The following is a 25,349-nucleotide window of genomic DNA, read 5'->3' as shown; positions in this document are numbered from 1 at the left end:
CACAGGCCAGGCACCACCAGCTCATTTAAACCTCACCACCACCCTATGGGGGTAGGCACGAGTTGACAAATGAGGAAATTAAGGAACAGGGAGATTAAGAGATGTGCCTGCAGGCGGGTACGTGGCAGAGCCAGGATTTGAGGCTGTGGGGCTGAATTCAGGGCCCAGGCTTTTTAACCACTATGCTGCCACTTATGATTTAAAAGGAGTAAAGAGAAGGTGGCAAGACGGAAGGGCAGAGGATGGGGGAGACGAGTCCGAGCATCTGATGTGCAGGCCTGGGTCTGCCACCAGCCCCCTGTGAGGTCTCAGGCAAGTTTCCTGACTTCTCGGGGCTTTGGATTCCTTATCTGGCAAAGAAGGATGGCACCCCCAACCCACCTAATATGACAAGATTGTGGGGTCAATGACACACTGGGGGTGGAAGAGGGGGGATACATTAACTGAAGCAAGAGGTCAGCAGGGGTCTCCCTCTGCCCTCTAAGAGACATTCTCCACCTACTGATACATCTCTAGTGGAGCAGCCACACAAACAAAATCTGCCCCTCTCAGGACAGCGGGGCACCATCACCTGAGAGCCCCTGGGCTTGAGAGAGCATCACTCTTGCTACTCCAGGCATTAGGGACGGCACACAGCAGAGGAGCTGTCCTTGGCTCACTGCTGGCCGGTGAGTGAAAAACCCTCATGGGGGCGGGGGGTGAGAGCTGGGCACAGACATGAATGTGAACACAAACACCGAGGTATGTGCACACAACCCCTCAGGGTCACTCAGCTTCAGAACAACCTCCTTATCACCTGGCAACAAGGAATGGCTGGCTGATCCTGCCGCTGCACCATCATTGTACTGAGCCCTGCTTGAGGTGCCTCGGCCGTCTACTGTGCACTTACCCCAGTACCAGCATCCCAGATTTACTGAAAACAATAGTGCCCACCCCTCCGTAGATTTGTAGCATAGGTGTGCCTATTTGTGAATATAAATAAACCTGTAGAGGTTCGCAGTTGATAAGATTTACGAGATTTTTTTTTTTTAACTTACTGAGACTTATGAGACCCTTGAAAGCAGGAATCATGTATTCCTCTTTATTTCATTGGGACATGGAACAATTATCTGGCATACAGGGAGTGCTCAATAAACGCTCAATAAAATGTCCATAAGAAGGCAGACAGACAGACAGCAAGCTAATCATCTTTTTCTTTCATTTACTTAAACTAATGAGGGTAACAACATACTTCGGGTTATGATCCTAGACCAGGAGCCAAGAGACCCGGGTGACAGTGACTTGCCATTTCTACCCTGTCAGTAGAACCTCTGTAAATAATTTTGGTGCCTTGTACTGTCTGCCCTCCAGGGACATGGGACACTCAATCTAAGCCTCGTCCCTTCCTGATTTCCAGAGATGGCGTGAAATCAAAAGGAGATAAAAGATGGAAAATGCTTTGGATGTTGAGATGTCACTTGGTTGAATTCTTTTTAAGAAGCAGGCAGAAGATCTCTATAAGTGACTCCTTTTAGAAGCCAAAGTATAAACCCATTTGATTATAAACCCAGTTGATTATAAATCCACCCAAGGCCTCTCTGACTCCCAAATCTAATGGCCTATGATGATACAGTATTTATTTATTTCACTGAGAATTAAAATCATGTCTTTGAAATCAACTGTCATGAACACAGATAACTTCTCCACTTAGATTCACACCTGTCATCTTCCCCAAAAGGTTTTTTTTTTTGCGGTACGCCGGCCTCTCACTGCTGTGGCCTCTCCCGTTGTGGAGCACAGGCTCCGGACACGCAGGCTCAGCGGCCATGGCTCACGGGCCCAGCCGCTCCGCGGCATGTGGGATCCTCCCGGACCGGGGCACGAACCCGTGTCCCCTGCATCGGCAGGCGGACTCTCAACCACTGCGCCACCAGGGAAGCCCCCCCCCGCAAAGGCTTTTACATCTGTTAGTGGAAACACTCTTCTCCTAATCACTCAGTTAGGAGAAACCTGGCTTCAAGTCGAATCTTCTCTCTTCCTTACCCCTAACAACTTCTCTAACAGTCAATCTAACACTAGTTTCTAAGATTAAGAGAACACAGTGGTCAAGGGCTCAGACTCCGGAACTGACTAGCTGAATTTGAACGTGGCTTTTTCACATACTGGGCTGTAAGGTTTGGGGCAAGTTAATTTGACCTCTCTATGCTCCTATTCTCTCTGTTGGAAAGTGAAGGTAATAACAACATGGATCTCATTAAGGTTGTTATGGCTTTAAAAAACATAAGATAAAGTGCTTAAATCAGGGCACGGCAAGTACTCAATGAATGTCAGCTATTACTGTTATTATTGCAGTTCTTTCAGGCTCCTAAGTGCTTCTTAGATTTGCTAATCCCACTCCATTCCCCCATCACCTCATAAAGATAAGGTTCCTGCTTGCGTGTTGTGTCTCTTACTATTTATGAAGTGTGGGTCCCTTGACATGCCAGTGAGCCCCTTCACTGTTCCGATGAGATAATGACATAAAATAACTCACATTTTCCTTGTGGTCTTTCATTTGGGGATCACACAGCTCTTGGCATCCTATTCACACACCTAAACCCGACTCGGAGCCACACTCATTCCGTAGGCTGTACCTCATATCGGAAGACTGTGGACAACTCCCTTCATTTTTGATCAACACAGTAAAGACAGCAGCAGGCCCTCAAAGAGATAAGGTTTCTCTTGGGGACCACAGAGGAGGCAGTGGAAGGTGGGGATGGCGGTGAAGAAAGCCCAGAATTTCAATGTTATAAATATTTACCTCGTCGGGAGTTTCCTGTTTCTTTAATCCAGCGCACTTCGTAATTATGAGCTCATGGCATCGCTTGTGGACCACGCAAGTGCAAACTGCAAAGAGCAAAACACGAGAGGGCTGAGCGACAAGTAGGGGCAGAAAGGTTCCAACCTGAGATTTGATTAGGTCTCTGCAGAGGAGCCGGGGTGGGGGGGCGCGCCCTTCTGTCTCTGTAGCCAAGTCTGAATGTAACGCCCTACCTGAAGCCCTTTATGCAGTCATTTCAAAGCACTCTGCCATCAGAGCCATTAGGGTTTCCTAAATGCTCTGGAGAAGAATGGACCATTTATATCCAAAGGGCATCAGCAGTTTCCTCTAGTTCCAGGAGTATCAATCAATTTTCTTGCTTCTCTATGCCAAGTTCAGGGAACAATGGCCCAGCCGTGAAGCACTGTCTACCCAGGGAGCTGCCGCTCTGAATGTGCTCCATTCAGGCTCCCACCAGGGCTGGCTGGGGTGACAGGCAGGCCGGCCGGCAGCAGGCAAATGGATGTTTTGTGGCACAGAAGTGCTCAAGCCTCTTGATCTGGTTGTGCCCTTCTGTGCCAAACAAAAAATTTCATTGAATGTAATACTTCCCCAAGAAGCGGCCTACAGCTCCGTCTTTAGCGTCATGGGCCAGTTTGGGCAGCAGGTGGCTGCAAGTAACCTAAGAAGTGTCACGTGTGTGACTGCGTACATGTTACCCAAGACACAGTCATGTCCCACAGAAGCTACCCCAGTCCCCCAGGGGTGAGACCCAAGTCAACCAGTGGCTGGGCGAGGAGACGGGATGGTCTCCCAGCTCCAACCACAGAGAAACCTCAACATGACCTCATCACGTACCCACCATCCAGTTCTGGACAACTTAACCTTGCATCTGTAGTCAGTTAACTGGGGAGAAAAACAAACCCTCCCATACTTTCCAGTGACTGTGAAATGTTTAAGAGCTAATGACGGCACTGAAGAGACAAAAAAGAGAACCAGCAAGGACCATTAGTGATACTGAATAAAACAAGCAGGCGAGGGAGCTTCTTCAGGGAGTGGGAGAGTGAGGGAGCTGACAGAACACACAGAACCCAGCTCACGACACAGGCGGCCTCTAACGGGCATCTTACTTCCATAAGAAGAAGGTGCACCAGAAAGGCTACAAAACAAGGCTGAGACCCCTGGGACACCTGCAGATGGTGGTCCCGCACATCTGCTCCCACACAATTATGGGGGAGAGACGGCCAGGCAGGGACGAAGGAAAATCAGGGACTTGCTTTGTGGGGAGGGAGCGTAAGCATGCACAGCATACAGAGCTCTGGATGTCACCCAACCCAGCACCCGCCTCTCACGAGCAGGGGTGATCTGGATCGACCTGTGGGCCCCAAGGATTTACTTCATACAATACCCTCTTACCTTGACATTGGTATCCCTGCTTTCCTATGACACCCCTGAAAAGAAGAATACGGCCCTTTAAGAAGATGAATTTCAATAGGTCAAAAGCCACACAAAGCCAGCCCATTCCCATCATTCCCGTCGCTGCCCACAGTGCACCAAGCACACTGGAGTCCACCCAGCAGTGGGGCAGTGATCTCACTCCCAGTTGCAGGGTGCCTTAAAATGACTCTCTCTGAAGGCCACTGAGGGCAGCCCTAGCTCTTGGAATGGGTGCAAGGTTTGGTCAGTGTCAGGGCTCAGTTTCCTATACAAACAACCATTCCAGGGGCCCAGCTGTGCTCTGGAAAGCCACGAAGACTCTGCTTGCTTTCCACAGGCCTCGAGGCGTCGAGTGTGTCCTTCGTCATGGATAATCGTGGAGGAGGGCTGTCGCTGGCAGGCATAGTCCCTGAGCGTTCCAGAAGCAGCCAAGGGTTATGGGGCAGTCTGTGGCCAGGACTGGGAGCTCAATCTACCACCTGAAGGTCAACATCAGCGAGTCCTTCCATGGCCAGAGCAGGGTACCCTAGGGCAGGCTTAGGGTCAGCCTGGACACAGAACAATCCAACCCACCTGGCCTGAGCCCTGTCCTCAGGGCACCATCACCAAATGGTCAGCTCCCTGCAGTGAAAGCCCAGCCCAGCCATGAAAGGAGCCAGGAGTCACTAGGGCTGCAGCTAAGGAAACCCAGAGTTCAGTGGTGCTGGCCATGGGTTAGAGAAGACCTGAGTCTCTAAGACTAAGCTTTCAGAACCTGTTCCCCCTATTCTTGACCAAAATACAGAGATGGAGGTCAGATGGTTGTCAGCCCCAGGAATGAGACATGTCTGCTGGTGGAGTGGGGCATTATTTCTGCTTCGGTCAGGTTGACTTTGCTCTAAGCTGTGTCACCTCAGATGTCCACGCCAGCCTCTATGATTAGTTCTAGAACACCATGAGGATGAGATGAGGCTTTCCTGGATACCACGGGAATCCAGGGGGTCCTCAGTGCAATTCGAATGCCCCTCTTCTGGGTTCATATTGCAGTGTGGCCTTGTTCACTTTCCCCTGCAGGATCCCAGTGTGTTGGCAAACTCCACATCAGTTTCAGAGAGGCTGCCAGGAAGACTGAGCATGAGCTATTAGTCGTGCTCACCAGGGGTGGAATCAGGCCTCTGACACTTCCCAGCTGGAGGGCCGTAGAGTGGTCTCATTTCTGAGCCTCAGTACTGTTATTAGTGGAATGGGGTTCATAATACATAGCTCATAGGATGCCAGGAAGAGTTAATTAGAGATTTCCAGAGCCAAAGAGAGACCCTGGCACATGGTAGGTATTCATCAAAAGTTCCCTGCTTATCCCCAAGGCCAGTGTTCCTTATGTTTCTCCTCCTCCCCAGAAGGCCTACTACTTACCTATCTCTGCCTATCAAAATCCTAATCATCATGAAAGGAGAAATGCCACCTCCTCCAGAAGCCTTCCCTGAGCACTCCAGCCAACGCTCCTCTCTCCCTCCTCTGAAATCTTAGCATCCTATCAGCACCAGTGTTATGACAGTTACTAAGAACTGCTCTGTATTATAAATATTGGCAATCAAATATTTTAAGCTTCTTAATGGAAAATTCAAATGTATATTAAAAGAGAGAGATGAATATAGTGGACCCTCATGTACCCATCACCCAGCTCCAACAACGATCAATACACGGCCAGCCTTGTTTCATCTCTGCCCCTGGCCCCTGGCCCCTCCTTCCAGCTTATTTTTTTCCTAAACAAATCTGAGACATCCTATCATTTCATTTGTAAATAATTCAGCTTGTTTCTCTAAAAGATAAGGATTTTTTTAAAAAAAACAAACCACAATACCATTATTGGTTATAAAATCTTAACTCCTTAAATATGATGTATGATATGATTCTAAGTATAGAAGCACCAAGAACCATAGTTTCTTCTTTCCATCTATCCCCCCAAGCACCACTCAGCCTTCCAGAAAAGTCTTCTGTAGTCAGAAAAAGAAATAAAGCACATCAGCATTTTTGTTTTTTTTTTTTTTTTGGCGGTATGCGGGCCTCTCACTGTTGTGGCCTCCCCCGTTGCGGAGCACAGGCTCCGGACGCGCAGGTCCAGCAGCCATGGCTCACGGGCCCAGCCGCTCCGCGGCATGTGGGATCCTCCCGAACCGGGGCACGAACCCGTGTCCCCTGCATCGGCAGGCGGACTCTCAACCACTGCGCCACCAGGGAAGCCCACATCAGCATTTTTTACATAAAGTTTCTAATCTCCTGACCCATTCCCCCCACCTCTCATCACCAAGAAAGCATAACTAGAGGTTTCCAGGAAAGAGGGCCTTACCAGATAAAATCCCTGCAGTGGGAACAGTAGGTGGGCTGCCGAAGGTAGGTAGCCATGAACTTGTGGCCGTTGACCTGGTGGACCCTGCGCCTGACAGCCCCCTGCCGCTTCCTGGGCCGCATGCGCTCCCGGAACACGCGTTCTTCATTGTCTTTGGGGGCTGGGGAAGGATAAGAGCACAGGAGAAAACACAGTCTGGATTAGCGTCCCTTGAAATAACCTCCTGCAGGAGAGCTACTCCAGCCTCGGGGATATGGAGGTAGAAGGGGGCATGGGGGCAGCCTCCACTGGTAGAGGGACTCAGGGGTCTGAGGAGCCTCACTGCTCAGCTCCAGCGAGCAAGCACCACGTGATGGGAAGGCTCAGACTGTGCACTTTGCCATGACAGCTGCACTCAGCAACCATCCCAACCCCAATCCTGCTCCAGGTCTGGCCTCTCCACCCCTCTCCACACCAGCTACATGTTGCAAGGGGGCAGGGTCAGAAGGCTCAGAATTCAAATCTCCCTGAAACTTCTGAGTAGCATGACCTTGGACTGCTGGTGTTCCTGGCCCAGAGCCTCTGCGGGCACTGTCCTCTGTCAATGGGGATAACACCAAGGGGCGTGGCCTGGAGTCAGTGGTGTGACTTCCCTCCACCCCCAGCTGCCTAATAAACCTGACTCTTCTTCCTTCTCCCTCTTACCTAGACTAGGATGATAAAGAGCCTTTCCCCAAAGGTTAAAAGGAGAGGGAAATAAAACACTATGAAAGCAGACAGTTTCCAGAAGGCTCAAGAACCACCACCATGGGCTTGAAGACCCTACTGGAGACAAAAGAGCTTCCTCATTTCTTCCTTCCCTCCCCTTGGAAGACTGTCCCAAACCTAAGAACACCCTGCAAAGGGACAACAAAAATAATAATAAAGATTGTTATGGACTGAATGTTTGTGCCACCCCTGCCCTCCCCTCCCCATTCATATGTTAAAGCCCTGAACCCCAATGTGACAGCATTTGGAGGGGGTGCCTTTGGGGGGTAATTAGGTTTAGATGCAGGCATGAGGGTGGGGCCCCCATGATGGGATTAATACCATTATAAGAAAAGGAAAAGTGGGACTTCCCTGGTGGTCCAGTGGGTAATACTCCGCACTCCCAATGCAGGGGTCCCCGTTCGATCCTTGGTCAGGGAACGAGATCCTGCATGTATGCCACAACTAAGAGTCCGCATGCCGCAACTCAGAGTCCACATGCCTCAACTAAGACCCGGTGCAGCCAAAATAAATAATAACTAAATAAATAAATAAATATTTAAAAAGGAAAAGACCTGAGCTGGCTCACTCTCTGCCATGTGAGGACACAGTGAGAAGGTGGCTGTCAACCAGCCAGGAAGAGAGTCCTCACCAGAACCCAACCATGCTGGCGTCTTGATCTCGGACTTCCAGCCTCCACAACTGTGAGAAATAAATATCTGCTATCTAAGCCTCCCAGGCTATGGTATTTTGTTACGGCAGCCTGAGGAGACTAAGACGGTGACGACAATGGCTAATGTTTGTCGAGGGCTTACACTCTGGCAGGTACGATGCTAAGTGCATGACATGTGTCATCACAACAACCCCACCTGAGGGGTATTGCTATTACCCCCCTTTTGCAGGTGTGCAAGCTGAGGAATGAAGAGTTCAAGTAACCTGTTCCTGTTAATGCGGCTGTCTAGTGGTGGAGCCCAGATTCTAGCCCAGAGAGGGAGACGTCAAGGTTCCACCGGCCACATGCTGCCCTGAGGGACAGCCCACTCTCCCTACAGTAAGTCCCCAGAGCTCTCACGGGGTGGCTCTCGTTAAGGAAGATCTGAGCTGCTTGTGGCTTTCCCAAGGGCAGGGGATACAGGCTATGGGTCTCCTACCAAGCTCCTGTCACTCTCGAGTATGCCCTGGAAGGTCACCTGCATGGCACAACTGAAAATGCATGGGGAAGGTTCCGTGCCCCCCAAATGCCCCCTGCACCAGCCAACACCCAACACTCCAGCGTAACAGTGTCAGTCCTCAGGGGAACAAGCTTTGCTCCTCCTGGGCCTCTTTGACAATAAGGTTCCCTGCAGCGGAGGTCATGTGTGTGAGCCGAACATCTGTTTAATCCAAGGGCATCTTGTCAATCCAGAGAAGGTAGGAGTGGAGAGAAAATCAAACTGAAGGAGGAAAAAGGCAAGAACAATGGGGAACAAACGCCTAGCGTGTGCTTTTAGAGGGAAGCAGCCTGCAAGCAAACAGGCAGGGCCGTTGACTGGAGGTTGCCCTCTGCGCTCCCAGGCTGCATCCATCCTCAGCACTACCCCTGATGACCCAGATGGGGGTCTGCCTGTGGACCTCCTGCTTCATAGCCCCCACCCTGCCTGGGTTTCCTTTTTAACCGGTGCCTATTGTTTCAAACAGGCTCTGACGCCGACTACCTCTGGGTATAGAAAGCCCACCACCTCCTACTTGGCCACAACCTAGGGGGTGAGACCCAGCTGAGCAAATTCTCACAGGAAGATCCCAGTTCTAACTAGAGACATCTACACACACACACACACACACACACACACACACACACACATACACACATGCAAAAATATGACAATCATCACTCAATTGTACAATTAGAGGTGACTTTCATTTCTGCTTCATACTTTTCAGTATATTTAGACTATTCTATTTATATAAGCTGGAAAAAATGTGGTATTTAAAAAAAACCCAAATCTTTTCAATAGCCCTTACTTGCTACAAACCTGATCTACAAAAATCCAAACCCCAAAACTCAGCCCTGGGCAGCTCAGGCCAGGGGATGTGGATTCTCTTTGTACAAGGCACCCTTCAAATTCTTTCTAAGAAGGATTCACCACGGAATATATGTCAACAGTAAGCCCTAATGTGTTTAAGATGCAATTTGATTTACGAATCCCTCAGATTTGCGAGTCATTTTGATCCTGGAAATTGTGTTTTCAGTTAAAATGGTGATGAGTTCAATCTAGTCTTCTCAAGGGAGCGCTGCTATGACGGGGGTTATAGGGCTCCCTGAGGGCCTTATTTCTCAATCTTTTAGAGAAATGACCACAGCAACCAAACTGAACATTCTAAACTGTGTTTACACTGATTTAACAGATAAATGCAGCAACCAATTAATGTAATTCCATTTACTTTTGAACACCTCTTGGTGGGGTGCACTGACACCAGGGGAGAAGCTGCTTCAAGCCTGCAGAGGGCGGGGGCTGGGGGATGGGAGGGTCTTGGGTGCAGGGTAGATAGAGAGCCAAGGACAGCTCCTGCTAATGTGGGGTCTCTCTGATCTAACTTCCCCAAAGGGTTCCGTTACCCTGCCCCAAAGCATATGTGCACTGCCTTTTTTTTTTTTTTTTGCTGATTATTTTTTGTTGTTGTTTTGTTTTTTTAAATAATTTTTTTAAATTAGTTTCTGCTTTACAACAAAGCAAATCAGCTACACACACACACCCGTTCCCATATCCCTTTCCCCTTGCCCCCCTTTTAAAAGTCAGATTCTGCATCCAAGATGTGGGGAGACAAAAGGCTACAGGAGAGGAAGAACACAGGTAGACTTCATGCTCCAAGGAGGCCTGCACACAAAGCTGCAGGAGAAAGGGGGTGAGGCCCCTGACTGATGAAAACACCCCCATTCCACACACCTCTGCACAGGGGGGCCATGAGGTTCCGCAGCCCCAGAGAACCTCCCTGCTGGGCCTGGAGTCACTGCTAGCAATGGATCCCTTCAGCATTTCCCACTGATGTGAAGGGTCTCTATTAACATGCAGCTTCCACGGGGAAGGGAGTAACGCACTGTGTGTGTGCGCAGGCACACTCATGCGTGGGTAAGAGAGAGTGCACGGTGCGAGGGTAAAAGATTTATAAATACATATATATATTTGTGTGTATAATATCAATTAACACATATATCAAATACATCATGCATAATTTATATACTATATACTTACATATAATATAGCATAATATATTAATATATGTATGCCATTAACATAATATCATTATGATATATTATATCATGACATGATTATAATATTAATTACAATATATTATTGCAAAATATGAAATACATGATAGATAGATGCACAGTTTTGCCAAACCATTTGAAGCAACACTTCACCCCTAAATACATCAGCCTTTATCTCCTAAGAACAAAGACATTCTCCTACATAATCACAGTATCAAAGTCAAGAAATTTAACACTGACATAACTATCCAATATACAGTTCATATTCAAATCTCCCTGATTGTCCCCAAAATGTCCTTTATCGTTGCTGCTGTTTTTAAAAGTTTAATCCAGGAGCTAATTAGAGTTCATGCATGGCATTTGTTGCCATGTCTCTTTAACCTCCTAATCTAGAACAATTTTCTTGACATTTTTCTTTTATGATACATTTATGAAAAATATAGGATATTGTCTTATGGAACATTCTACAACTTGGATTTGCTTGTTCCCTTTTGATTAGTTTCCAATTCAATGGCAAGCATACCATAGAGATCTATGTATCAACAAATCCAAATATATTCATCAAGGGGCTTCCCTGGTGGCACAGTGATTAAGAATCCACCTGCCAACGCGGGGGACACGGGTTTGATTCCTGGCCCGGGAAGGTCCCACATGCTGCGGAGTAACTAAGCCCATGCACCACAACTACTGAGCCTGCGCTTGAGAGCCTGCGAGCCACAACTACTGAAGCCTGCACGCCTAGAGCCTGTGCTCCACAACAAGAGAAGCCACCGCAATGAGAAGCCTGCGCACCGCAATGAAGAGTAGCCCCTGCTCACCGTAAATAGAGAAAGCCTGCGCACAGCAACGAAGACCCAACACAGCCAAAAATAAATAAATAAAATGAAAAAAATGTATTAAAAAACACAAAAAAACCAAATATATTCATCAAGATCTTTATCTATAGATAAATGTGTAAATGACATGAACATAAAATTTATAGAAGGAGAAATATAAAATATTCACTCTTACTAGGAATTCTTAAAATGCAAAGCAGAGCAGTCTTGACATACCACTGACATACCGTTTAATGCCTAATAAAGAAACAAATTTGTTTTAAATTATCAGCTATTTGGAAGGCTGCTGTGAAACTGACTTATTCATTCACTGCTAGAGGCAATGTCACATAATATTTTCAGAAGCAATATTACAGTACATAGCAAACATCACAAACAGATTCATAACCTCTGGTTAAGCTTTAATTCCTAAGGAATTGCCAAGTCAATAATTAAACAGAAACTAAAAGCTATATACACTTATAACTTATAGATGTTCCCCATGTCATGTCTAATCGGCCATCAAATAGAAATAACTTGATTGTCTCACGTTAGGAGAATGGTCTAATGAACTATATTACATCTATAGCAATTTAAAAATGGTAGGGAAAGACTACGTAGGAACATGGGGAAACAGAAGGCACAGAAACACAACCCTACGTAAAACACATTTGCAGGTTGAAGGTAACATGAAAGTAAGAATTATGTTACATTAGGATGATGGGATTATGTATTTGTATATTTGAAAAAGTGTTCTCTAATGCTCTTTATGACTTTTAAAAGCAGTTCTTTCTGCCTAAAGCATTAGGTAATGGAAGGGTCCCTCGTGTTGCAGGAGTGGGGGGCTGCATGGCATGAATGAGGAGGAAAGGGCACCAGATGTTGGCATGGAGATCAGGAGACACAATATACATTTTATTGGCTTCCCCAGTTGCCTGTGGTTCTGAACTGCGTGAAGAGTCACCCCACCTGCCCCTACATCTGTGACTTGCTCTGAAGGATGCTCTTTGCCCTCACTGGATGCACTCAGCCGCACCCACCTGGGGCAACGTTTCATTTGCCACAGCCCACGAGGCAAAACCAATGCTGGCATTCCTCCCAGGTGGCCCTTCCTGCCCTACACAGATCCTTTGTTTTATGGCTGCATCTACCACACGGTAGAAGGGGTGACTCAAGTCAGGGAAAGGCCAACGCAAAGTTGGATAACTCTTGTGAAACTTTCTGTGGAAATGAAGATCTTGGCCGGTCAGATACAATGACAAGAATTCACAAAGGCATAAAGCTAAGCAGACACCCTATGAAGCAGCTGTGAGATCCTCAGCAATTCCAATCTCTAACAACATTCCAGGAATGTTTTCTGCTTGGTTTGATTTGCCTATAAGCTCAAACTCCTAGGCGCTTCTATGCCAATAGGTATCTTACAGCCCCAGTGCTCAAAAGAATCTATGACAGGCTGCAGGCAAGTGGCAGGAGAAGCACAAAGAACCCACACCTCACAGTTATTGTTCTGTTGATCAATTTCAGCCGGACCCTTTTCCCTGGGCTGAGACTTTTCAGTCTAGACCAGAGGGACACTCACAGACACAGGGAGAGGCAGCCCCTGGCACCAAACCCTGTGCCACCTCTTCTGGCCAGTCTGATTACTGAAGGTCTCACCGCTTCATCATCACCTCCCTCACCTCATCTTATGTCCTCTTGCACAAAAATGAGGCTGAGCTGACAGGACTGAACACAATCCCCCACACAAGGTCATGGGCACCCTTAACCTCAGTGCTCTGGGAATGCCTTTCAGTTAAAGAATATCTAGCAGGGAATTTCTAATAGGCTAACGCTGACGAACTCCCAGATGCCAGAACTTCCTCCCTGGGTATGTGTAACAAGGACTGCCAAACCCAAGGATCAAGCTTGCCCAAGACCCTTGACCTGGGAGCCTGGACCAGTGAGAAGGAGCAAATATGCATGACCGGCCACCTCTGGGCACCAGTGTCAGTCCTCACTGCAGGAAGCTCACCCGCTCTTGATGTTCAGGGCACACAGGGGTCTTTTCCACAACCAAGTATGTCATGGGTGGTCTTCATTATTTTTTCTGACCTCCCTCTTTTGACCTTCTCTTTCTACCAGTATGGTTAAAATAGGTGCTGGGAGACTGGACAAATTTTGCCTTTGCCCCAGACTTGCTTTGTATCCTAGAACAAGTCATTTAACCTCTTTGGGCTTCTGTTTTCTTATCCATCAAGAAGAGCTAGTGCAATGGGTCTGCCTAAACACCAAGCTGGCACATTCTCTCCCCCCAGGTGCCAACACGGCACCTCCTTACTGAGAGGGAGTGAAAACAGGTTTTTGCCCAGCAAAACCTACCCCTGCTGGGGTCCGGCTGCCTCCAGATGGTCCACCCCTGCCACTGTGAATAAAAGAGAGAGTCGTCATGGTCTTCCCCAACCCCATCCATCAGAGGCTCTGGAGAAGCAGACTCCATCTTCAGACTTGGAGAACTCTCGGGAAGACTGGGCTGGGCAAGGAGCACTGACTCAGCTCTAGGACAAACGCAGTGAGAAATGTGACTAGTTTGAAAAAGGCTGGGAATGTCCTCGGACGGCTCGTCTTGGAACCCAAGCAAAGAGTGAATACAGTCTTCAAGGCAGGTTATTTCACAACACAAAGAAAATAACTCAGCCATCCCGGTATTTTTGTCTAAATAACTGTCAAATCTTGGATAATTCTGAAGATGAAAAATAACAGCTAGCATGTATGGGCATGTGCTATAAGCACCATTCTAGTATTATTACATATACACGAGGTATGAAAGCAACTTACATACACCCTCTAATATCTTGAGGTGGTATTCTTCTTGACTTACAAATGAAGAAACCAAGGCCCCAAGATGTTAATGACTGATTTGTTCAAGGTCACACAGCTAACAGCGAATGTCAGTTCAGGAATTCTCACCCTGGCCTATCCATTCACACCTCCCAAGGATGGCAGAATAGCCTAGATCCCTGGTACCGAACTGTGTGTATGGAAGTCTCTTCCCAGCTGCTGCCCACCCACCTCTCCACACATTCATCCTGCTCTCATCTAGAGACTTAGAAAAGAAAGCTAAAGGGGACTGATTAATTCATAACACACCCACATAGTAAAATTTAATGCAGTGGATTCAAAAAGCAGATATGCTAAGTCCACCTAGAAACAATAAGTAGAAAAAGAAAACGAGGAAACGTGTATAGTGTATATTTAAATAAAATAAGAAAGAGAAAAGGATAAATATCCTCAAAGAGCATAAGGAGAAATACACACTGAGACCTTCTGAAGGGTAAAAAACTGTACATCCTAAAAAATGTTTGTTATGTGGATACTGGCTGGAAGGCAGGGCTCTGAGCACAGACTCTTGGCCACAATGGAAGGGCCATAGCCACTCTCTAAATTATTCTTCTCAAATACTTTGGATTTGGTCCTTAATAGATAAGTCTCCACTAACAAAGCAAGGAATTACCATCACAGTCCAGACAACAGTGATTATGACTGGGGTGTGGGGGGGAGCTCCTGACAGAGACTACATGGAATTTTTCCCTCTCAGTCTCTGAGGAGTTTACTTAATTTTCCCTCTCGATACATCTCTGGTTTAACTTTATGGACTTACTGTTAAAAATGCGAGATCACGGAAACAAAACAAAACTAGGTACTGAAAATCAAAGGAGCAGTGCCTTTTCATTTCATTTTCCATGAGGAAGATGGATTATAATATTTTCAAGTTGAAATAAATGCTACATGACAGCGAGTCTTAATGATTAAGTAAATATTTATGTGGCGCCGAAGACCATGTTCTACATGTTGTACTCACACAATAAAGAAAATTTCTGTTCAAAACAGGAAAGAGGAAACAGCAATTAATTCCACGAGAGAGATTAGTCTGCGCTATCTATGCCTCCCCAAAGAGCCACACAATGTGAAGCAGAAATGTCTAGGAGGAGAGGTTTGGAATTGTCTGCATGTGTTATTCTGTGCGTAATCTAATCAGAAGAGCACTGGTGGCATTTCAAGATTAGCATCTCAAATTTAATGTAAACCATTTCTTCTTTCTCATCTTTACTTTCTGAATGACCTGTTTTGTGTTCATGGCAGGGCGTATGCTCTGTCCACTTATTTAAAATAAAGCTTAAGCTAGTCTGTGCTTTGTTGGGGGGAAAAATGTGAAAAATCTGGACACTTGACAGGGTAGGGGGAGTAGCGCTAGGGGAAACTAAGGTCCAACCCAGTGGTGGCAGGACAGTGAGATGGTCACTGAGGGAGAGCACACCAGGGAGAAAGGGGGCGGGCAGCCCCCCAGTCCCACCACCCAGGCTCTGATGCAAAGCACACGGGGACATGGAGAACCAATGGAGAACAGTGATCATACTTAAGCAAGCAGGAAGTCTCCTTGCCTCCTGCCTGCCTGCATTTTTCATTCCCTCCCTTCCTCCCTCCTCCACCCATTCAACATTACACACTGCAGTCACACTGGAACTACTACATGCTTCTGGTACCCAGGAAAAGTCACTACTTGCCAGGAGAAAAACCGCAGAGCAAAACCCCTCCAGGCAGATTTGCTAAATGCTCAAAGAGCCTTCTCATCCAGGGAAATCAGCCAAGTGCAGCACCAGCCAAAGGCGGGGCCAGAGTCCTCACTGGTGCCAGTGATGGTCCTGTGATTCATATCACAGGAAACTTAGCTGCTGCTGAATTCCTGGGCACCTGAGCCCTGTGGAGCTCATGTCCATGAGGTCATGTCTGTGGTTCATGTTTCTAAAATGCTCTATTAAAAAAATGCCTGTGGGAAAGCAGTGGCAGAAGTCTCAGCAGAGCATCTGTCCATTCCCAGGTGCTAGCTGGTGGTCATGGGTGGAGGGGGCGGGGCGTCAATGCCAAGTGAAGGTTGACACCCCCCTTTTCAAATATATCACAAGTCTTTTTTTTTTTTTTGCGGTACGCGGACCTCTCACTGTTGTGGCCTCTCCCGTTGTGGAGCACAGGCTCTGGACGCGCAGGCTCAGCGGCCATGGCTCATGGGCCCAGCCACTCCGCGGCATGTGGGATCCTCCCGGACCGGGGCACGAACCCATGTCCCCTGCATCGGCAGGCGGACTCTCAACCACTGCGTCACCAGGGAAGCCCTATCACAAGCCTTTTAATGACAAGATAGCCCAGCCAAAAAGGTTATGGGATTATTTACTGAAAAACCCACACCCATCAGTGTTGTTGCTATCAGCCGTTCGACATCATCCAGTCAGCGGCAGGCAGGATTCGGAAAGGTTCAAGTACAGTGACCTAAAAATGACACCCTCTAATGCCCAAGTGGTCCCCTTACCTCGTCATCCCAGGCTCCAGAGACCTTCTCAAAATAACTGCCTGCACAATTTCCCAAAATACCACAATGAACTCACTCTTTATTTTCCCCAAACTCCCCTGTTTGCTAAGGCAGTTTTGTACTGTCACTAATAGTTTAAAGTTAAAATTAAAAAGAAAAACCATAGCCTTTCCCAGAGAGATCTGAAGTCCTGAGCAGGGTTCCCAGGAAGTTGGCCAGATGGGTATTTATCAGGCTATCTAGGAAAGAAGAATAGTTTCAGGGAATCAGAAGATAAAAAGAAACAAACAAACCAAAATAGGCAATGAGAGACTCGTAAGACAAAGGAGATGGAGAAAGAAGATTAAAAGAAGCAAAGATGATTATTAAGTCACAAAGTCCAGGCTGGTAATTGGCCAAGTGAACCCCACACCTTTCCAGAAAGCAGATGGGTTTGTCTTAAGTCACACAATCTATTCTCCCCATCCCCTGGACCACGAAGTGAGCTCACCTTCCTTCCATTGTCTCTCCAAGTAACCCAGGTCTAGCCAGTTTCCAGGGCAGGGTGTTGGGAGGATGGACTTTCCTTGGGAAGCTTAACATAGGTGAACAAGCCCCAGGTCCTTCTACAGATACAGCCATCATGGCCATAGTGCCCGTGGAACTTATATCTTTTCCCTTGGCTTCAAAAACCTGCTTACATTAAACTTTTTCTGAAAAGTTTTATGTTCCATGGAGACTATGACCAGAATTCTGCATGTAGAGAGAGGGATAAGGAGGTCAAAAACAATAATGCTTTCAATAACTGAAAGCAAAGCAATCCAGAATCCAACGCTGTGCCCCTTCAAGGTACACAGGCTCTAACTACACACACACACACACACACACACACACACACACACACACGCTATGTGTCCCACCCACCCGATGCTGACACCTCTTTCCAGGGAACACTGCAGTCTGGAAAAACTAATGAATTTCCAGGATTGCTTCTTAGGGCCTCAGAAACTCCTATCTCTCCATGAGATGTCTTCCAGAGAGACAGGAGAACGTTGGGGAAAGAACAGTCACTATGTGAGGAGAAAAATGTATTTCTAATAGCTCTAGAAAACAACAGAGTCATCTGCTAAATCTGGGGTCTCATATCTATCAACTCCCATACACAGAAAACGAAAAACATCAAGAACAAAAGATGGGGGTGGGGGAGGGGAAAACCTTTTTTTCTTTCCAGTTTAATGAACCTAAGAAAATATTCTGAAGCCACAGATGCTTAAGGGAGATCCAGTTAGCTTAGGTCTTAGTGCTAATGAAGTACAAATGGAGATCAAATTCCCCAAATGAGTAAGTTACCTCTGTCCAGAGGGAACTGTGGACACAGGCCCTGCCTTGAATCTCAGCAAACTTCTTGCAGATATCCGTTCTTGGTCACCAGGGCTCTGGGGAAGTAGTAGTTATGGCCAAATATTACCCAACTTCTCTCCTAAAAACCCAACTGCCATCCTATACCTTACTCCCTCAGGGCAGCCCCAGAGCTGTGTCTTTACTTACAGAAGATGGCACTGTCCTAAACTGGAAATCTGGGCCCTGAATACAGTGTGGTCACCTGCCCACCATTTCAGTAGGTCTTGGCTTAAGCATTAACTGGGACCAGACAACAAAGGTTAAGCTGCAGTTAAGGTCCACCAGAGTCTTCAGAGTGTCACGAATCCCTAGTGATGGTTTCGCACTGGCCCTCCACAGTGCTAGTGAGTCTGGCTACCCCTGATAGGTCGTGAGATGCCTAGGAGGAGAGAACTGAAATCTACTTAGAGGAAAGCCTTGAAAAGAAACTTCATTTTCTGGGAGAAAAAAGAAAGGGTTGCATGAGAGGTATGGTGGCCAGGCTCCACCATGACCCCCAGGGATCCCTACCTCCTGGTATTAACACCTTCAATGTAGGCCCCTCCTACAATGACTAGAGATGCCCTGCTGACTTGTGTAACCAAAAAGATTTTGCAGAAATGACAGAGTGTGACGTCTGAGGCTAGGTCTTAAAAGACATTGCAGCTTCCACCTTGCTCTTCCTTGGATCACTCTTGGAAAGCCAGGTGCCATGTTCTGAGGACACGAAAACAGCCCTACGGAGAGGTCCATTCGGTGGGAAACTGAAACCTCCTGCCAGTCAACACTGACTCATAGTCAGGTGTGTGGTGTGTCAGCCATCCTGGAATCGGATCCTCCAGCCCCATTTGAGCCCTTGGTCAGCCGCAGCCCCGGCCAACATCTTGACTGCACCCTCACGAGAGACCACAGGCCAGAGCCATCCAGCTACAGCTACTCCTGAATTCCTGACCCACAGAAACTGTAAGGAATAATACCAATTTCTTATTGTCTTAAGCTACTAAATTTGGGATAATCTGTTACTCAGCAATAGATATCTAATTCAGGAGGTAATAGATAAACCAAGCAGGAGAGACTTAGGGTAAACATCAGAAGGAAAATGTTTTAACTGTGAGAACTGTTCATTCAACTCAACCAATATTTACTGAGTGCCTCCGGGATGCTAGGTACCAGGCCTTTGTGTTAGACATTTATCCTGCCTATGGGGGAGGGACAAAGGGAAATAAATACTGAGAGGAAAGATTATATTAGAACCACCATCACATGGATCTTAGTGCCTATGTAAAAGTGAGTTAGGCTGACCTGGCTCCTGAGAGCTGGGAATTTGGAGATACTGGTGTCCTGAAAACCAAACGATCCCGGTTACTTTCAGCTCCACTGTGTCAGCTTTATCCTTTAAGCTTGAGGCTTAAAGCCCTGTTAAAACACAGATCCTGTGGGAGGGCCATTATGAGTTTAGTACGAATGAATTTCAGATCCTTTTTGGGGAGGTTGTACTGGGAAGCTAGAAAAATCATGTAGAACGTGCAGGGAGAGTGGTGTTAGGAGATAAACTTTGGAAATTTTACAGTCTAAAGCAAAAGACAAAATCCATTTGTAAGCAAATCTAATAATAGAAATAATAGGTACCATTTACCGTACTGTGTGTGATTAAACTATATTTTCTCTGCTTCTTGAAAGGATCCTACAAGATCAGTATTATTCTCTCCACTATGCAAATGAGGAAACTGGGGCTAAGAAAATCTCAATAACTCACCCAAGGGTGCATCGTTATTAAGTGGTAGAGCCTGATTTTGTACCAAGGACTGTCTTGCTCCAAAGTTCACAAGTTCATGGTTTCCCCACCATGCCACACACAGTAAAGAAAATAAAACAGACATTTTTCTCCCCTTTCTTCTTATATAGAAACTGGAAAAAAACACTCAAGAAAATTCAAGCATGCTGTTTCTGTTATTCTAACAGGTGGTTTATAGATTTTTTTTAAAAATGAACTTTCTTTCTCCAATGCTGTAAATGAAAAAGCTATGTGAAAAATTAATAGCAGATTGGAAGGAGAGAGACCCATTTCTTTTAAGTGAATGTAGGGTTTAATGAGAAATTCTGAAAGTTGTTTTGGAAAACAGGCGGCTGGCGAAGTAACAGAAAATGAAAATTCATAGAGACGACAGACTCTCATCACACAGCACACGTGCCAGGGAGCTCAGGGGAGTGACAGGAATACAACCAGAGCCCCTGCTTTCAGCCGATTTGTACTGCTTCCAGGCATTTCCTACAGAATTGTGAAAGGCAGGAGGAGACGTGAGGTATGATGCAGGAGCAGATATACTCATCACATAGGCAACAACCTCCTGGAACAAAAAATTTCTATCTGCTCAAGCCAAGCAAGGAAGAAAGCTTTAGGTCAAGGTGTTCCCTAAACCTGCCTCAAGCCAGCCTGCGGTCGGCAGGAACACGGGGCCACGAAGGAAAGCCTATTCTCTTTTCCACATCAGTCCCCTCTTCACTCCTGAGGCTACAAAAAAATTAGAAGTGAGAAGCTAAAATAGCAAGTGTGTGTGTGTGTGTGTGTGTGTGTGTGTGTGTGTGTGTGTGTAAGGTAGAAGTACTAAAATGACGATGTTACATTATATCTTTTATTCTTTCAGATCATCTTCCTGAGAAAAAAAGACTGCAGTGTTGAAGAAGGCAAGGCATCCCTCCTTTATTCTGGAGCTGCTCTGGCCACTCTGGTGAGAAGTCTGGCCCAAATGATCTACTGGAAAGGAGAGCTCTTAATGCATCTACTGCTGAATGGGTAGAACAGGACAACAATTATTGTTCTTGCATTAGGGAAGCTTGAGGTTTTTTTTTTAATAAGCTCGCACAATATTCTTCCCCCTTATTTGCTGCTCAAGAGGACGCCAGTTGATTTCTGGGTGAGAGCGACCTGAAACTTGACAAATCATTAACCAGAACTTCTGGTTGATTCTCAACCTATCAACCTGAAATGTACACCCATTAGACCCCCAACTTGGCTCTCTCTCACGTTGATGCCCTGCTTGAAAACCTATCTAGGTATCAGAAATGGCTTCTCACTCCTCAAGGGGACATCTCATTTCCTGTTGGAGTGTGATGGCAAGGAAGCTCAGAATAAAAGGCCAGAAGGAATGGAAAAAAGGTTCTTCTCTCTTTCAGATAAAGCCACAGTCAATGGCCATTGTCAGACAATGGCCACAGTTTCTTATTAAATCTGAATCAGAGGGATTTCCTTGGTGGTGCAGTGGTTAAGAATCCGCTTGCCAATGCAGGGGACACGGGTTCGAGCCCTGGTCTGGGAAGATCCCACATACTGCGGTGCAACTAAGCCCAGGCGCCACAACTACTGAGCCTGCGTTCTAGAGCCCGCAAGCCACAACTACTGAGCCTGTGCACCACAACTACTGAAGCCCGCACGCCTAGAGCCAGTGCTCTGCAACAGGAGAAGCCACTGCAATGAGAAGCCCATGTACTGCAACGAAGAGTAATCCCCGCTCGCTTCAACTAGAGAAAGCCCATGTGCAGCAACAAAGACCCAAAACAGCCAAAAAAAAAAGAAAAAACTGAAATAGAAAACAGAAGAACCCACATTAAGTCCATTAACATAGTTCCATCACTGTTTTCTTCTAAATAACCTAAATTCACCTCCTTAAAGTCTCAAACTCCAACATGCACCAGAATTGCTTGGAGAACTTCTTGAAACATACTGCTAGACCCATCCCCAGAGTTTCTGATTCAGCAAGTTTGGGGAGGGGCTGAGAATTTCATTTCTAATAAGTTGGCAGGTGATCCTAATGCTGCTGGTCCAGGACCAAATTTTAAGAACAGTCTAGACCACATTATCCCTTATCGGAATCACCTAAAAGTGATACACTTATTTATTCAAAAGAAATTAGGGCCTTGCTTAGGATGTAGAAAAAGCTGGAAAGACCATCATTTCCACCATTACAACAAAAATTAGACAAATAAATCAGTGGACCAGAACAGAGTCCAGAGATTAGTCTACACATATAGTTTCAACTGATTTTCAATAAGGTAGAAAGGCAATTCAAAGGAGAAATTAGTCTTTTCAACAAATGATGCTGGAATAATTGAATATCCATATGCAAAAAAATAAGCAGTTTCATACCTTGCATATTGTACAAAAATTAACTCAGAATAAATGACAGAAAAAATGTGAAACCTAAAACTATAAAACATCTGGAGAAAAATGTTGGAAAAAAATCTCTGTGACCACAAGGTTAGGCAAAGCTTTATTAGCTATGACACTAAAAGTACAATTCATAAAAGACTGATAAATTGAACATCAAGATTAATAACTACTGTTCAAAAGACAATGTTAATAGAATGAAAAGATAAGTCCCAAAATGGGGAAAATATCTGCAAAATACATAGCTGGTAAAGCAGATATCTAGAATATACAGAACTCTCAAAACCCAGTAATAAGGAAACAACCCAAATTTTAAAAAATGGGCTAAATATATGAAAGTCAGCTCACCAAAAAAGATATATGGATGGCAATTAATCATGAAAAGATGCTGAACATCACTTTTAGGAAAATGAAAATTAAAACCACAGTGAAACCACTACACTTGTTAGAATGACTAACATTAAAATAACAACAATAGTATTAACATAAAGCTTGAAAATATCAAGTGCTGGTGAAGATGCAGAGTAACTGGAACTTTCATTGCTGGTGGGAAAACAAAACAGTTTCTCCACTTAGGAAAACAGTTTGCAGTTTCTTATAAAATCAAACACCCGCTTACCATGTACGATCCAGCAATCCCATCCCTAGGTATTTACTCAAATGAAATGAAAACTTATATTCACACGAAAACCTATATGCAAATATCTATAGCAGCTTTATTTGTAATCATCAAAAACTGGAAATAATCCAAAGGTCCCTCAACTGGGGGACGGGTAAACAAACTGGTGTACATCCATACAGTGGAATTCTACTTAGCAAAGGAAGGAACAGATTACTGATACAATCATCAACATGGAAGAATCTTAAACGTACCACACTAAATGAAAAAAAAAAAAAGGTAAGCTCAACAGGTTACATACTGTGTAATTCCATGTGAATGACATTGTAGAAAAGGCAATACTTTAGGCACTGAAAAAGAATCAGTGGTTGCCAGGGCTTGGGGGAGAGCACAGGGTTTGACTATGACAGGGAAAGATAATGGGAGAATTTTGGAAGGTGGTGAAACGATTCTATATTTTGATCGTAGTAGAGGCTACCTGACTGTATGTATTTGTCAAAACTCACAAAACTGTATGCTAAAACAAGTGAATTTTGCTGTATCTACATGATACCTTAATATCTTTCCTAAAAAAAAGGAAAAAAAAATAATAGGGAGGATGTACTATAGCCTCAGCTCTGTGTCAAAAGCTACTAAAGATACAAAGAGCTGCCCTGAGGACGGTTTAGAGTGAACACCTGCCTAAACAAGTTTTACAACTAAGACCTCAGGTGAGCAGAATAGACTGTAAACATGAGTCCAGAGAAAGCTGGGGTATCTGGTATAAACAGGGTCCCCTCCACTGTCTGCTTCTGCCTTTAATCCGTGGGCTTTTCGTTCTGCCTTCCCTCCTCTCACCACCCTAACCAGGTGGATCGCCCGACTGCCCCCTCACAGAAGTCAATTTAATCCTCCCTCCAAGCTTCTAATTACATCAGCTCTCCTGTCGAGGACACAGCTTTCTTCCCTCTCCTAATCTCAATCTTTCCCATCCTTTAAGATCTAAACCTTCCATGAAACTTTCCCTACCAGAGCAGGGACCTCCTCCTCTTTGAAGCACCTTAGGACTTGGAGTCTTCACTATTCAATCTGATATTCATCCATTAAACATTAATTATACACTTAGAGTGCTTGAAGTGGTTTTCCTATTGTAACTACACTGCTAGCTACTTTAGAAGAGGAAACCCTTAAGATTTCTTGTGTCCATCTTCCCAACCTCACCCCAGCACCTCCATTGCCTAATTCAAACCATCAACTGAATGAAATATCAACCACAGCAGGTAAGAGATGCAATGAGGTATTAAACATATTGCAATTCATCTGCTCATAGCTCAAAATCTTTGTAGATTTTTTCCTTGCATGCAAGGTGATTAAAATGTCTTTTCACAAAATAAAAGCCATGCCTGGTTCTAAGCAATTTAACAATCCCTAAAGGACCCACAATAGCACAGTAAGTACATGCATTTCTTGATGTGTAATTGTTTCCACTGTATTAGATTCATTTCCTGATGTCACATTAAAATGAGGGTTGGGTTATTTTCCTTTTTTTTTTTTTTTTTTTTTTTTTTGCAGAATGTGGGCCTCTCATTGTTGTGGCCTCTCCCGTTGCGAAGCACAGGCTCCGGACGCGCAGGCTCAGCAGCCATGGCTCACGGGCCCAGCCGCTCTGCAACATGTGGGATCTTCCCAGACTGGGGCACGAACCCGTGTCCCCTGCATCAGCAGGCGGACTCTCAACCACTGCGCCACCAGGGAAGCCCCTATTTTCCTTTTTTTTTTTTTAACAATAATCAAATAAATGCTATACATTTATTTTTTTTTCTTCTAGAAGTCTTTGGCCAAGCATCTTGAGCTAACAGACCCCCTCTACAGATGTTCTCAATTTTCATGCATGCTTATATTTAACTTAGATAGGCCAATTTAATTAGTCTTTTAATCCTGCAGAACAGTGATGCAAAAAGAACATTGTGCTGGGTTATTGCCATTGTATTCTGAATCTCATATTACATTTCACTATTTGTCCTTTGCTTAGTTTATGGTAAATTATAAATGGAAAACGCAATATTGATAAAGAAATTATTTTTTCTTCAGAAATTTTCCAGCTGGCATTTAAACTCTTTTGACTCTGTACTGAATTTTTAGCAATAAGGAAACCATCAGCCTTCACTTCGTTTGGATATACAGACTCCATTCAGTAATATCACAGTCGTGTGTGTGGATGAGTTTGAGAACTGTTTTCATCCCTGCCCAGAATCACTGGGGCTGCACAAAGATCCCGGCGCCCCTCTAAGGCCCCCTTCAAAGTGGAAGGGAGCATTGAAAAGGCTTGGAAAGTTGACGAGATCATTGTCCAAGCTGATAATTTTGCCAAAGGCCAGCCCTTTCTAGTGATAGCCTAAAGGTTCGCGTTTAGGTATTACGCCCAGGTAGACAATAAAATAGACATGCACGTGCTACTATACCAGTGAATACAAAACAAAACCACTAGGCCAGTGGTTCTCAAACTTTAGCCTGCATCAGAATCCCTGGAGGTTTGTTAAAGCACAGGTTGCTGGG

At 45.5% G+C, this 25,349-nt stretch overlaps 1 protein-coding gene across 3 annotated transcripts in view; it reads right to left on the bottom strand.

Moving 5' to 3' along the window:
* The window catches only part of PRKCE (protein kinase C epsilon), a 548,717-nt gene that overhangs the window by 219,602 nt on the left and 303,766 nt on the right, over nt 1-25,349 (bottom strand). For all 3 annotated transcript variants that reach the window (XM_060116774.1, XM_060116775.1, XM_060116773.1), the window contains 3 exons: nt 6,543-6,702; nt 4,196-4,230; nt 2,780-2,865 (listed from right to left, as the gene is read on the bottom strand). In XM_060116774.1, coding sequence (XP_059972757.1) covers nt 2,780-2,865; nt 4,196-4,230; nt 6,543-6,702 — 281 coding nt within the window. The remainder of the gene's footprint in view (nt 1-2,779; nt 2,866-4,195; nt 4,231-6,542; nt 6,703-25,349) is intronic.

This window comes from Mesoplodon densirostris, chromosome 14, assembly GCF_025265405.1.
Source record: "Mesoplodon densirostris isolate mMesDen1 chromosome 14, mMesDen1 primary haplotype, whole genome shotgun sequence".
Classification (NCBI taxonomy): Eukaryota; Metazoa; Chordata; class Mammalia; order Artiodactyla; family Ziphiidae; genus Mesoplodon; species Mesoplodon densirostris.
This window is presented reverse-complemented; position numbering and strand designations above follow the sequence as displayed.